The sequence below is a fragment of the Sander lucioperca genome, chromosome 22 (assembly GCF_008315115.2).
Source record: "Sander lucioperca isolate FBNREF2018 chromosome 22, SLUC_FBN_1.2, whole genome shotgun sequence".
Classification (NCBI taxonomy): domain Eukaryota; kingdom Metazoa; phylum Chordata; class Actinopteri; order Perciformes; family Percidae; genus Sander; species Sander lucioperca.
Genome location: NC_050194.1, coordinates 18,970,457 through 18,984,635, shown reverse-complemented (window position 1 = coordinate 18,984,635; position 14,179 = coordinate 18,970,457). Strand labels below are relative to the sequence as shown.

Sequence of the window (14,179 nt, the reverse complement as noted above, 5' to 3'; positions counted from 1 at the left end):
GCTGAAAATGGGCCCTACATATATGGCATTGTCATCCAAATACTAGCTCCACTTCTGTAAAAACACCAAATAGCTCTCCATGGTTGAATATCTGCTGGCATCAAAGCAGACTCTAATTATGATAAACAAATATCCCTTCATTGTAAGTGAATGGTGTGGATCTGTCTCTGGCTGAGCACAAAAAAGGCTTTGGCAGTGTTTAGAGGAGTGCGATTGTCAACAGTGTGCTTTCCCAGTGGGGCAACATATTGTATGACCAAATGCTGCAATGATTAGCAACATACAGCATCACTTGGTTTGGGGAATTCATGAAAAGCTTACACATTAAACCAAAGAAAGAAAGCATGTATGTTGAGATATGACATGTTTCTTTTCATACATAACACCATGCTACTCAGTGAAAATGTTTCACAGCTTTTATATATTATATCTCCAGAGCTGAAGGTCAGTGTGACAAAGTCATGGTGTGGCATGTGTTTTCTTACATGAATGAATCAATCCAATCTTCCCAAGAGGACCAGGCCTATTACATTGTCTGATGGGAAATATCTTACGTGATGACAATATAAACAGGGCGGAAGTGACCATCTAACTTGTTTAAAGAGCATAATAACGTTAATAAAATGCCAAGCACATTTCAGTTATGAGATATGAGGATTTCATTGGAGAGTTGACATCTGGAACAACAGTATTATCAAAAATGAAACGCCCTATTAATCAAACAGTGTCATTACAGCAGCCATAAAAATCTGCCCTCTTTGAAATGAAAAGATTAAAAACAGTAACGGCAGCCAATTACAGACAAGTCTTCATAAGTAAAGATGTAGTCTTGCATTGCCAGAGTAAGCACTGGAGTGAGGTCTGGCTACACCACACATCCCAATCGCAATTTTCTTTGGCGGCGTTAAGCTCCTGATGCAGCGACAGTGGCTCTGCAAAATAGTCTCAGAACTTGTTTCGGTGAAACAGCTGGATAACGTTACATGGTTAAACGTAATTTGCTCTTACTAGTGTATTGCTGTATGTACTTGGTCCACAGCAATCCCCACCCAACGGTCCTGAAACGTTGGCAGAATGGCTCTCCATCTATCGTTGCCAAAGAAATATTTCTGGTAGGGCTGCACAATATATCGTTTTTTTTTATCGTGATTGCAATGTCAAAGACTGCAACATCTCGCAAAAGATGTGTCAGTTGAAATAAAATATCAGTAGAAAACTGTACTTTAAAATGTAACTGTCGTTCTTTTTTTAGTGTTACCTTTTATATTGAATTCAATGTTCAATTTGTTCAATCGAAGAATGTTGGAAATGATTTCCTTTCGTTTGATTTAAATCCAACAAGCAATTTGTTGTATTTTAGCAGAATACTGAAATCAGCAGAAATGCAGAACTGAGTACACTTCCCCTCAGCAGTAAAAGGCCTCACCAACAAGGCTCCGGACCCCCACTGACACTGTCTTAACCCCCCCCCCCCCCCCCAATCCCTGGTCACTACACTTGCACTTATTCCTTCATCCTGGACTTCACATCTACACATTGCATATACTCTGTATTCTTTGCAACCCATTCAGCCTACTTAGTTACTTTGTATGTATACATTTGTTTTGTTTTTGTTTTTTCTGTATTTATAGTTTATTTTATATTAACGTTTAATATGTTTGTTTGCTTATGTATGCACCTATCACCAAGGCAAATTCCACATAAGTGTACTTATTGTGGCAATAAAACCTTTTCTGTTTTTTTTCTGACTGCAGGGGTTTCACCTGGTCCTCTATTATCGCGAGCGGGACACGACCAAAACCATGGCATTTGGGTAAACATCAGAGTTAGAATTGAGCAGCCAACCAACAGACCGATATCCCTGGAGCTAGCATGGCTAATAAAAACTAATATTGAGATTATAATTATTGTCGTAGATTTTTCTCTCAAATAGGCCTATCAATACCAGTCTCAGCTGTAAAACTCATCTACCACTCTGCTGGGCTCTACTTAATCCTATATGGGTTTTTTTTCTGTTGGGCTTCATCACTATTGTTTCCAATCAGCAGCCTGTTGGAAATATGAGAAAGCTGAATACTGCATGTAAAAGTTTAAAAGGCTTGCATCACTGTGGGCTAACCGTCTAAACATTAGATATTTCTGCTTGTCTTGTCTGCTTGTCTCAGGTCTTTGTGTTTTGTTTTATCTAAACCACATCCTCACCTCTTTTTTCCCCCGCACAGAATTGTGAAATACCATCACATAACAGCAGCTGAAATTACATCCTTAAACACTGACAGGAATTACATAAGATGAAGCATGTTCAAGGTCCATCCCCTCATTTTATTCCAACATACTGCAAGATTAAGGCAGCCTTTAACCTTGGTCATTTATATCGCCCAGGACAGCAGCTCTGATTATCATCCCATACATTAGGTGCTTTCTGCTGCTCGCCTGAGCCTTACATACCTATCAGCATGCAGGTCATGTCAGCTGAGCTAACCCCTGACTGTGGGCTCACTGCCGCATCCAACTGTGCTTATTTAGGCACATTTACACAGTCAAAAAAAGGCCTCGACACTATGAAGCTTCCCAAGAGTCAGAAGATAAAAAGGTGCTTTTGATGAAATAGACCTGAACTCGCTCTTCATGCCACATCCTTTTCAGCGCAACACAAAAAGTGACAATGCAAACATTGAATTAATGCTTGTCTCTGTCACCTCAGGCTTTTGTGATGCGAGCAACACACTTAATTATTACAAGCCTCAAGAATACTGATGTTAAAAGGAACCTTGGAGCAGATAAGACTTTGAATGAATAAGATAGGAGTGATGCTGACTACTTTGTGCAGTGCAAACAACTGCTGGTGTGTAAAATTGTTTCTCTGTATTTATTTGACAACAATCAAATCAAATAAGCCATCCTTTTGAATAAGCCCATTGTACTTGTGTGAAAATGTTTATTGGAGTTACTCCAGTGCCTTCGAACTGCATCATGTTACTAAGAACACAATGAAAATATTGAAGGGCTGACATGATGATCACACACAACTCCCTGTGTAACAGCCTTGAAAGAATGAATAGGAAATGGGCTGCTTTAGTAAGCATCCATTATTCATTAAGCACTGTACTCCTCCATGTCAACAACCTCTGTGGTGTCAAACACAGTCAAACCATTATTTCCTCTTTCACTCACTCTTTGCTTCACTCCGTCTAATCCAGTCACACCCGGTTTTCATATATGATCAGCTGCCAGTTTCTTAAAGAGCCTGTAAACTCTAAACCATCCAACAAAACCCTTTATAATCCAGCTGTATTTGATGTCACTGTTTAAAGGACATGATCCGACACTGATGCTTCTGCAAAGACAGGAGCCTAGAGAATAAGCTGCAGCTGGTCATAGTGGCATTTTATGGAGGCGCAAGAGAAAAATCATTGCATGTGCCTATATATTGCACACAAACAAACAAATCTCACAAGTCAGAGGACTGGGTGGGACCTTGATGTGTCTCCAGCCAGGCTTTATAGTTTATGGTGCTGCAGAAATGAGGGAAGATAATCACTCTTTCTATATGCACCATCGCCATGTGAGACACAGCACTCACCTGTTGCTTTTGGAATCATTAAAAGCCGCTTTACATGTTTGCAAGTACATTGAAGTTCCATGTTTAAGAGAAATATTTTAAAAGGGGACAATAAACCACAAAATAAACCAAAAGACTATTAAGAAACATCAGTTTACCATGCATAAACACATGTACAATAAGCCTCAGTTTCACACTATTTGCATCATCTTTTAACCCCAGAGACATGATTGTAAACATCAAGCTATCTAGGAATGTGTGGGTGTGACGTCTTATGTGCATATAAGATGAGAAGAAAACAGCCTTCAAGGGAAAATCCACAATAGCTGAATATTTCTTTTCCTGACTGTATTAAGCATGTTCTCAGCTTGTGGGTCGCCCACTGTTTTCCACACAAAACCTATTATTTGTTTATCCTAGTTCATTCAGATTTAATAAAGTGGACTGAAACATGTTTTAAGCCAGAGCTGGAGATGTTTGCTTTCACTTTCATTAAAATCAGGCCACATAGCACAGGGATTTAATCTCTTCTGGGCTCCACCCTGCTTTCTCTGAGCAGGTCACCAAATTAGGCTGCCATATTTTGGCCTAAAAAAATAAAAAAATAAAAAAGGGGAAAAAAGAATGTCAGAGCTCCAATGAATAAAAATCACAGCTGTCGACATGCTGCCCCCACCAGCAGCTGGGTAAAGTATGGAACTGTGTGAGTATAACAAACCTTTTTGGCTATTTCTACAAGCTAAAACGAGCAGACAAAAACATTCAGACCTTGAAGGTTTTGAACAATGTGTTCTCCCTCTTTGGACACTCATAAAACAACTGCAAGGTCACCAGCTAAATCTCCAAAAATGTGTTTTTTAAGAGCTTTGTGGTCTACCTTGTAATGAGCTCATGTAGTGACTGACAGTAATACAATACATAAACTATTTGTTGCCTGGAGGGCGGAATACTCCCATATTACTACTGGGCAGCTGTTGTGGAGTGACATCATGCAGTACGTCCCTGGGCCATATTCTCTTATTCAAACCAGAAGGGCTTGACCTAGTGGTTCCCAACCTGGGGTTCAGGATCCCCTGAGGGGTCCCAAGATAAATCTGATGGGTCACAAGATGACAGTGACAAAGACTTTTCTCTGGTTCTGCACTTGTCTAGCAAAACACTGGACACTTTGACCTCTTCAGGGGCCCGTTTCAGGAAGGAGGTTTAACAAACTCTGAGTCTAACCCTGATCTCTGAGTTGATTTACCCTGAGACGGGAAACTCTGAGTTTTCGGTTCCAGAACAGCTGATTTGAGTTGGTTCAATCAACAGAGTAGGTTCACTTAGAGTTAAGTGCGTGCACCACCACTATAAAAAGGCAGCATGAATGGAGCCATAATACTACGATTCACCATGGCAACAACCACAAACAAACTGGTCGGTGTACTTTACCCCTTTGGAACTGGAAATACTCATGCGCACATACAGCGAGTTTGAACATATATTTTGTAAAAAAGCAACACAGCTGTTGCTGCAAAAGAGCGAGAATTGTCTTGGGAGAAAACTGCTGCTCGAGTCAATGCGTAAGTTCCAATATAGTGTATTAATTTCCTATTTAATCACAAGTATAATATTACTGGTGAAAACTGGTGGAATGCTGTTGAACCTGTAATCTATTTCATTTAGGTGCAATCCTGTGGGTGAAAAAGTCCTAGGCCTACTAATCCCATTCTGAGGCTGCAGCACCATCATTAACAGAATTATAATTTATAATCATTTATTTCAAAAGGTTTACATCATTCACCTGCAATCATGTGGAACTCCTTTTTAATGGCTCTCACTGGTTGTGTCCAGGGAACACTACAACAACGTTTAACAAACGTTTCAGAGCAAGACACACTTTTCTGATGGCTCTGCATGTGGCTTTACTAATATGCTCCTCATCATCAATGTTGAAAACTGCCGTTTGCAAAAAAACGTATAGGACACAAAGAATCTGCTGGGATGTAAGAGCATGATGGGTAACATTAATGAGGATGGATAAGGTTATGTAGGCTACATAACTGATAGACTGGGAAGAAAAACAATACCGCTCAAAAAGGTAGTTATCTGGAAATGAAAATACATCTAGTCGAGGCCTCAATATCACCTGCCACAGTTTCTTCATCAACGGGATTGTCGAAAAAAAGGACTATTATAAGCTATGTTCGAGGAAACACGTTTTTTATTCTGCCTAACAGAGTTATTAAACAAACTGTTTTTTTATTCATGCAGATGACAAATAAAAAAATGTGCCTGATACAGACTGACTGACCGAATGAGGAAATGAAAGAGTGCTGTGTCAGAGGGAGGAGCCTGAGAGAAACTCGAGGTTTCTTGAAGAAAACCTGCTCCCGACCAGGTTAGGTTCACAGACTCAGTTACCATAGTAACTGGCTCTGAGGTGAAGTTACCTCTCTTTCTGAAACAGGCTGGAGTAACCCCTCTCTCAGGTTTGATTTACCTCCCTTTCTGAAACGGAAAACCCAGAGTTTCCCTCATCTCAGGGTTAACAAACTCAGTGTTTTCACTAAACCTGCTTTCTGAAACGGACCCCAGGCCTCTAGTGAAACAGGTGGAGACAGAAATATCTCATTGGTTGAACTGTTCACAATCCAGGGCCACGTTAAGGCCATAACCTGGTCACAAGCATTTCCTTTCCTCATAATCCCCTGGATTTAAATTGACCACAGTGGCCAACAATAAATACAACAGAATATAATCTTGTTTCCAATTCAAACTCCAATTTTGCAATTGAATGTCGTGTTTAGTCCAAGCAACAGTCCAAAACCCCAAAAATTCAATTCACTATAATGTTAGAAAAGCAGCAAATTCTCACATTTGACCCAAAGTCATCAAATGTTTGTCATTTTATCTTGAAAAATGACAAATCAATCAAAAAAAATAGTTTCTGATTACAGTTCCTTCCATCGACTAATCAATTAATCGACTAATTGTTGCAGCTCAAGTTGACTCAATACAGAAAGACAAAGGTTTTGTAAGGGTTGTAGCACTTTCTTGGAATGGCAGATTTAATTTTAACTTCTCAAAATATTATTTCTCTTTTGAGAGTCATGTGCTCGGCCTTGCGGTTATCTCAGAGGAGCAACTTACAATGCCTCCTTTAAGCAGATGGTGGATGAGTTCTGACGCATCTGAAAAGCAAGAACCTTGATCTCTGTCCAGCTGTTTCGGTGCTGCAGTGGCCCAGCTGAGTCTTAAACACAGCTGATAAAAAACCAACAGAAATCTGCACAGCTTGAGTTTGTACAGATATCAATCACTAGCCATAGCGTTATCTCACATGCCTTCGCCATCAGTAGTGCTGGGTGTAACACAGATTGGGGGGAGAGGTGTGTGTGTGTGTGTGTGTGTGTGTGTGTGGGCTGCAGGTAGCTGTTTGCACAGCCATAGACTGTCTTTGCCTGGGCCGTGCGTTAGGCCTCCTCTGACGGAGACACACCTTCTCAGTGTCACTGAGGTCCCACCTCTCCGTGAGGCTGCGGGGCTTTCCTGATCCTATCCTCCAAACAGGAAGCAATACACCGCTCACATGCTCCGTTTCTGCTTTCACTGGTTTTGCAGTCACTGTTGCTATTCTGGCCCTGTTTCCAAGCATAGTTTGTTAAAATACAATGTCACATCTAATACAAGCTGTACAACCACCCCCAACAAACCCTCCCATTAATTATTAGTTTGTTTTAAATCCATTTGCCTGGTTAAGTGAGGGTTAATTTTTTCTCACTCTGCATGAACATGTTTTATCATTACTAAATCATTTAAGCGTGATGTCAAAATCCAAAGGATGACTGCAGGGTTTGTATTCTGTAGTACTAGCCACAAGCACAAACAAGCCTACGGTTGCAACATACTGCAGCTTAATGTGCTTTAACAAGCTTCCACTGAGGCAAGCAGAAAAATAACAAGTTGGGTACAAATGCTGTTTGCATCAAAAGCAGGATCTTACTGTGACAATTCCCTGGTCTTATTCATGAACCCTCTCCAAGGCTGGCTAAAACGGTTTCTGCCGGCAAATATCTTACAAGTTCTGGGTGGTGCCAGGCTCATTCCTAATTGTCATAACTTTATACCAATTAGTTCCTTCTACGCCTATTTTAGGATTAAAAGCACACCTTTAAGCAGAGTGTAGTTGATGTGGTTGTATAGCCTCAGAGAGCACACGGCACAGCGTGTAGTCTCACAGCTCAAAGTTAGAGTGTTTCCAAGACTTAGAGAGAGGTGGCGGAGAGATAGAGGGTGGGCGAGCTGCAGGGATTTATTCCGGGCAGACAATTTGAGGTTTATACCAAGCAAGCTGTTAGAAACTCCAGGTATGCGCAACTCATTCCTCTCCACCTCGCAGCGGATTTCATTAATCACCACATCTGTTTGTTTCGCACAGCACACCCACGCTCAAATAACATGCACTTTACAAGCATTCCAACAAGCATTTTTACAGTTCTAACTATAGCCAACAAAACTACAAAAGAACATCTTGGCAGTGTGTTAAATAGCAATTAATTGCAGGTTGAAAATAGCTACTGTAATTATAAACCTGTCGCGTTTCTTTGCATTTTATTCAGACTTAGACATTATACAAACAACATGCCTTCTCCCAGGGAAATACATCATTGCACACAAAATAGAGCTGATATTCAACTGGAGCCAAACATGAATTGTAACAAGATGACAGCTGACTCAATCTGCAGACAGCACTCAGCAGTTAAATGTTATTTCTTTCTGCATCCTTACAGTCTCATTTTTCTTGGTGAGCACTGACTATTCGTTTATTTCAATGCATCCTCATTAGCTTTTGCCACAGTAATTACCATTCTTCCCAGAGTCTATACTGTATAATTGAAATGGAAGTCACTGAAAAATCACAGGCAGACAGAGACAGTCTAGACAGTAAAATCAAGGTAAATGAGAATACATCTTGTGACTGCTACAAATATGAAACTGAAAGACCGTTTAATTCAGTCAGGTCTGTAATGATAAATCTGGAAAATGTTTTTTAAAATGTGTCATATGTAGTTGATTGTTGGCTAAAGTCTGGTTTCTGGTTCCATTAAATAAAAGCTCTGTGTTTACTTTCTTGGTATGTTCAATAGGTTTGGTCTGAGTATTAAAGTTACAGTAGACTTGTTCTGTGCTCCATCTGATATTACCTGTCACACATTGTGGAATTTGTTTTGTATGTCTGAAGGTGCTAATCAAAAGTTGATCACAAAAAAAAATTACAGTAGACTGAAGAGACGTCAGGTTTCTCTGAAACAGTTGTCTTGAAATGCCAACTGGACATCACAGCAACCTGTGACACATTTCAGTGATGGTACCATATGGACAGTGAGGTGATGATCCTGCAACCCTCAAAATGAGATGAGAGTAATTTCTTATCGTCAGGAGTGACAGAAGTTAAACTTTCCATATTCAAATTGCCTTCTTTTTCTCATCTATTTTGATCCTAGAGAAGTCTAAGCCTAAAGTCTGCAGTACCTGTCCCTGTCAGATAGACTACAATATGCATTAAAGTAATTTAGCAGCATCTCTCTGACATTGATGAACTCAGCTCATTGTCCAGCCATGTTATGACCCAACATACAGTAACAGCACAGCATTTAACCCACAAAATCTGTATACACAGGTCCTGTTAGCACCACAAATGACAAAAGTATGCAGAATATTTTCACTACGAGTATGTTTGTTTCATAATGAGTCTTTTTCAGGAATATAAGATGTCAAAGTCCCAAAGTTCTCTTGTTAATTGCCTGTGAAGTACAATCTTGATGGTGTCTTGGTATATTTAACTTTTCATTTCCATGGTCTGATTAGACAAATGTCAGACTCGGTTTATCTCCCCTTCCCTTTAGCCGGCACCCTGCTATGGACAATCTGCTCCAAGGATGCTGATGTGTTGCTGACCCTGACCCCTGACCTCCCCCGGGAGACACCTTCTAGGGAGACTGATATCATGTGCAGTGATTACTGTATTGCATACCACGACTTAATTAAAATCTGTGCAGCCAACACATTTAGAAACCAAAACAAGAGTCAACATCTCAAGACATAACTCAAAAACCTTGAAGAGCCCTCATAACAAGTCTTAGCAGATCCATCCATGATAATCTGAAGAACCAATAGCCTCTGTTCACAGACATGTTGAAACTGGCTCAACTGCAGCCCACATAGACAAACAGTCAGCCACCAAATATGAAGAAAAGATTGATAATCTCCACTGTGATGAATTCAAAATAAAAAATAAAAAATAAAGACTACGAAATGAGAACAGAAACTCCAAACGAGTTCCATTAAACCACATTGACTGGGTTGGGTTGACTGGAAGTCGCTGCAGGTTGTCAAACAGAGAGAACCCATGATTTAAGCACACGAAAAACCACTTTCGGAATGTATTCACTGAACGAGGAACGAAGAATATATTCACTGCCACATTAAAGCTGAACACGCACCTGAAATGGACGAAAAATCAACCGTGCGCTGCTGTGACGGACAGGTATCACGGCGTTTTGTGTGACCGAAAAATGACTGAAAATGTGGCGTGTTCAGCGCCAATAAATAAGATGCAAAAACGGCGCGATGACATAAAAGAATCTTATCACTCACCTTGATGGCACCGACATTAAGTCCTGAGCGTAGATTGTGTTGGAAAAGGCGAGGCGACGCTTCAGTGTTGCCGCCTGTCACCGGGAAGGAGGAGTTTGTGTTTACTCCAACATAACAACTGGCTGTCAGCGTGCACACGGCTCCTCTCCCGGTCTGGCGGAGAAAGGGAGCCACAGTCTGGCCACACACTTTATTACAACATGTGTGCTTTCTTGTGGGTTTGTCCAGTTTGTCCCAGAGCGACATTAAAAATGTTTGTAACACTGTGGGAGTATGGGAGTATATTATAATGAGTTTGGGATTTAGATTTTATATAATAATTACATCATTATTTGTAATGTAATGTAACCGTGCTTCTTTATCTATACCTAAAATAATATATAACAAAAGTAGCATTATATATAGGCAATACATAGCCTTTGTATTACAAACATGTATGAAAGAACTGAATATAACCCTGCACTAACATTATGACCTTTTTGCTAATTACACCCAAACATACTGTGTAATAAAAAAGTATTGGTATACATTTAGCAAACGCATAAATACATTTATTACCAAGAACCAGGAAGTCCTGGAGCTTTATAGCTCCATTTATGTCTTGTCTTCATTTTGTGCCAATAAATCAACGGCACCAACTAGGTGGCTTACAGTGTAAAATGACAGTTATACAGGCCAGAGGTCAGTTTTCTCTGTTTACCTAACATATCCTCAGTTTTCTGTGAAATGATACCAACCCTTGTCATGGCTTTAGTGATGACACATACATATGATCAAGTAATCATTCCTCTTCCAGTAACTCTTTTTTTAGTGACACGGGTAAATTATTAATCTGCATCATGTTTTATGACCCTACAATTTCAAGAACAGGACTTTGGTTCCAAGACTGTGAACGTGGTTCCCTCAAACTGCACCAGAAGGTGTGTGCGGGCACTGAACAACAGGAACTACAAATATCAATTGTCTTTTTATAAAGCGTCTTTTATTTGTCCTGAAGTTGCTTTGTTCAGTTTTAGTTGTGTATCCATCGTTGGCCCTTCAGAAAATATTTCACAACCTTCACTCTAGATATGATTTTCCTTTGCAGTCTGAGCCCAGACATGACACAAATATTAAACTGTGGAGGAAATTGGTGTCATACCATGACAACCAGCACTGTGTTTTCCTTTCAAACCAAAGGTCACTGCCATAATCAAGAGATTTTATGACCAGCAGTCAACTCCACCCAGGAAGGTAACTCATACACAGAATCTTTGGAGGATCAGAGGGTCCTAAGCTGCTTCTGAGACTTCATCAGTGCTTTAGGGAAGAGACGCTGGGATTTAGATTTAACTAGTGCAACTGGAATACAGCAATAATGCCTTCCACTAAGAAGACTCTGCATTTTATGTGCAGTGCGCTGGCTACTGCCTTGTCTGTTGGGGTGATGGGGTACTGCATGTCAACACAGTGGGCTACAATGACCATGGAGTGCGCAAGAATTGGAAGTAGCTTCTTCAATGGAACTGCTGTGATCACTTTGGAGCTTTTTGTTGGGATTTTAAACAGAAACTTTTGCCCGTCGTTCGGAGGCCAGGATCCTTTTCAAGGTAAATTTCACAGGCTCTCTAAGGGCCAGTTCACCGGAAGATATTTTTCTCACTTACATACCTCTATAATCTATACTCATAGTTTTGGTTTTATTTCCCCTGGTCTTTCTAGAAGCAGTGTCCCTGTAACTGTTACTATGGATAATCAAAAGAACACACCATAAACGTTTTTTGTATAGGAATGATTTCTTTTGTCAAAAGTAATTTCAAAGGAAGCTCTTTACAGAGAGGTCTCAGAGAGAGATATCTGAAAAAGTGGGTAAATGAGAAAAAAAAAAAAAATATATATATATATATATATATATATATATATATATATATATATATATATATATATATATATATATATATATATCTATATAGATATAGATATATATATATCATATAATCATATAAAGACATAATTACTGTAGACATACAGAAACACTGCACATTATCACAGAGTTGACATTAATGTAACAACTGGATAACATCTTTCTTGGTGTCTGTAATATTGTATAATTCATGTAAATTCTACTAAATTACATAACCATAACATGCTTGTACTGTGTATGTTTGTGTGTGTGTGTGTGTGTGTGTGTGTGTAGTGATCCCTAAATTGGTAGAAACGGGAGTTACCCCTGTAGTCCTCCACGCTTTGGTTTTGTGCCTGTTGGCCCTGTGTCTGCTGTTTTCTGCCTGCAGCATCCTTATCTCCCTCTACAACAGTGTCAGCAATCCTTATGAGACCTACATGGGGCCTGTTGGCGTCTACGTCTGCAGCGCGCTCAGCGGTAAGTCCCACAAATGCACTTGGGAGTGGAATTGCCAATAAAAATCAGCATATTTTTTGCATTGCACTGATAAAGATATTTAAATGGTGGTTGTGGTATTATTTTTTTCTGTCTTTCTCTTGCAGCATGTTTGTCAGTTGTGGTCCTCATAATATTTGTGGTGAACGTCACTGTGACCAGCATGGCAGAGGACGTGGTAAAGAACTTTTCCGAAGATGCAGACCTAAGGAACAAATCTTCAGAGATGAAGCTAGGATACTACCTGGTCATCCTTTATACATTGCTCTCTCTTCTTGCCATTGCTTTGATCTACATGTACGACCACGCAGCCTATACACACAGGAGAGAACAGCAGAGGCCTACAGAGGACGCACCCAAGGAGATAATGATGTATTAGTGGCCTGCAATGGAGTCAGTTTTCTGTGACATTGATAAATCGCTCATCAAGACTTTCTGTTGTAACTTATACTGTAATGGAGAATTACAGACAGAAATCATCAGCTATACATAAAGCCAATGGCATTATTTCATGTGTTATGTGTCTAAAACAATATTTTGCATAAAATAAGTGAATGTAAATAAACAAATGAGATAAGGTTGTATATTGTTTTTAAGGATGGCTTTTTTTTATTGTAGCCAATTTGGAATTTGCATTTTTGTCATTTAATGCTCCAGATTTACTGAAAGAATGGACCATAAACAAGGATAAAGCATATGTAGTTGATAAGTAAATTATATTTTTGTGAAAAATCTAAAGGTTACATTAAATAAAAGAGGTGGAGAGGTAGAGAAATGTGGGAAGAGGGATACTGAGATTAATTGATCTCTGCTGCCCTCTATCTCTGATGAAGTAAATGCCACAAGTAAGTCTCATACCAACTTTCAAGTCAACACCAATCCATGAAATAGGAGTACAAGAGAAAAGGATTTAGCTGATTTCCTTTTGTTTGTCTTTTTTAATCATGAGTGATTTCTGTCAAAGTGTCTATCTAAAGAAAGACAGAATGCAAAGTAAAATATCTTCACAGGCATTCCCATGACCGGGACAGATTCAGATTTTTTTGGGCTTTTTCTGCCTTTATTGATAGGACAGCTAGGTGAGAAAGGGGGAAGACATGAAGGAAATCATCACAGGATCGGGTTTGAACCCTGGACCTCTGCGTATATGTGTGCCTGCTCTACCCACTGAGCCAACCCGGCCACTAACCCCACAGTTCTGTCAGATGTATCTCTTCGCAACACCATCTGTCCTGTTCCAAATGTGTCAACTTGAGTTGATTTCAATTGCACTATAACATATATAAATTCAATTTTGTTATGATGTTTTCATAAAATTGAACTGTCAGTGTTTAGATTTGGTCAAGTTTGCATTTGTACTATACCAGCTGGAAGCTGTATGTTAAAAACCATTTACTTTTAGATATATCCGTTACGCTTATGCTAATTGTAATAAATAAATAGTTGAAATATTTCAAATTTAGCTATTTTAAGTAGTTATCTATTACATTTCAATTTTGAATGTGTATTAATTAATTTTGCTTTAGCATTTGTCCATTGCTTTTAGCTTGAACTATTTTGACTGTTTAACCATTACCGTTAGCTAGCTAACTTCAACC

General features: G+C 39.5%; 2 protein-coding genes across 3 annotated transcripts in view; one reads left to right on the top strand and one right to left on the bottom strand.

Moving 5' to 3' along the window:
• ptprea (protein tyrosine phosphatase receptor type Ea) overlaps positions 1 to 10,317 on the bottom strand; it is a 55,851-nt gene extending 45,534 nt beyond the window's left edge. Inside the window, exon 1 of one of the 2 annotated variants that reach the window (XM_031315086.2) lies at positions 10,202 to 10,317. The gene's annotated coding sequence lies outside the window, so the exon portion shown is untranslated. The remainder of the gene's footprint in view (positions 1 to 10,201) is intronic. The other variant, XM_031315087.2, reaches the window with a different exon arrangement.
• A 1,087-nt stretch (positions 10,318 to 11,404) lies between these two features.
• On the top strand, positions 11,405 to 13,278 carry LOC116061598 (clarin-3). The gene is made up of 3 exons (XM_031315899.2): positions 11,405 to 11,790; positions 12,378 to 12,563; positions 12,689 to 13,278. The coding sequence occupies exons 1-3, from the start codon at positions 11,559 to 11,561 to the stop codon at positions 12,958 to 12,960; spliced, it is 690 nt and encodes a 229-aa protein (XP_031171759.1). The 5' UTR covers positions 11,405 to 11,558; the 3' UTR covers positions 12,961 to 13,278.
• Positions 13,279 to 14,179: the final 901 nt, after the last annotated feature.

Excerpts from the sequence above, each read along its gene's own strand:
- LOC116061598 (XM_031315899.2), top strand. The coding sequence starts at position 11,559 with ATGCCTTCCACTAAGAAGACTCTGCATTTTATGTGCAGTGCGCTGGCT. Across the intron at positions 11,791-12,377 it reads AGGCCAGGATCCTTTTCAAG|TGATCCCTAAATTGGTAGAA; the intron begins GTAAATTTCACA and ends GTGTGTGTGTAG. Across the intron at positions 12,564-12,688 it reads CGTCTGCAGCGCGCTCAGCG|CATGTTTGTCAGTTGTGGTC; the intron begins GTAAGTCCCACA and ends TTTCTCTTGCAG.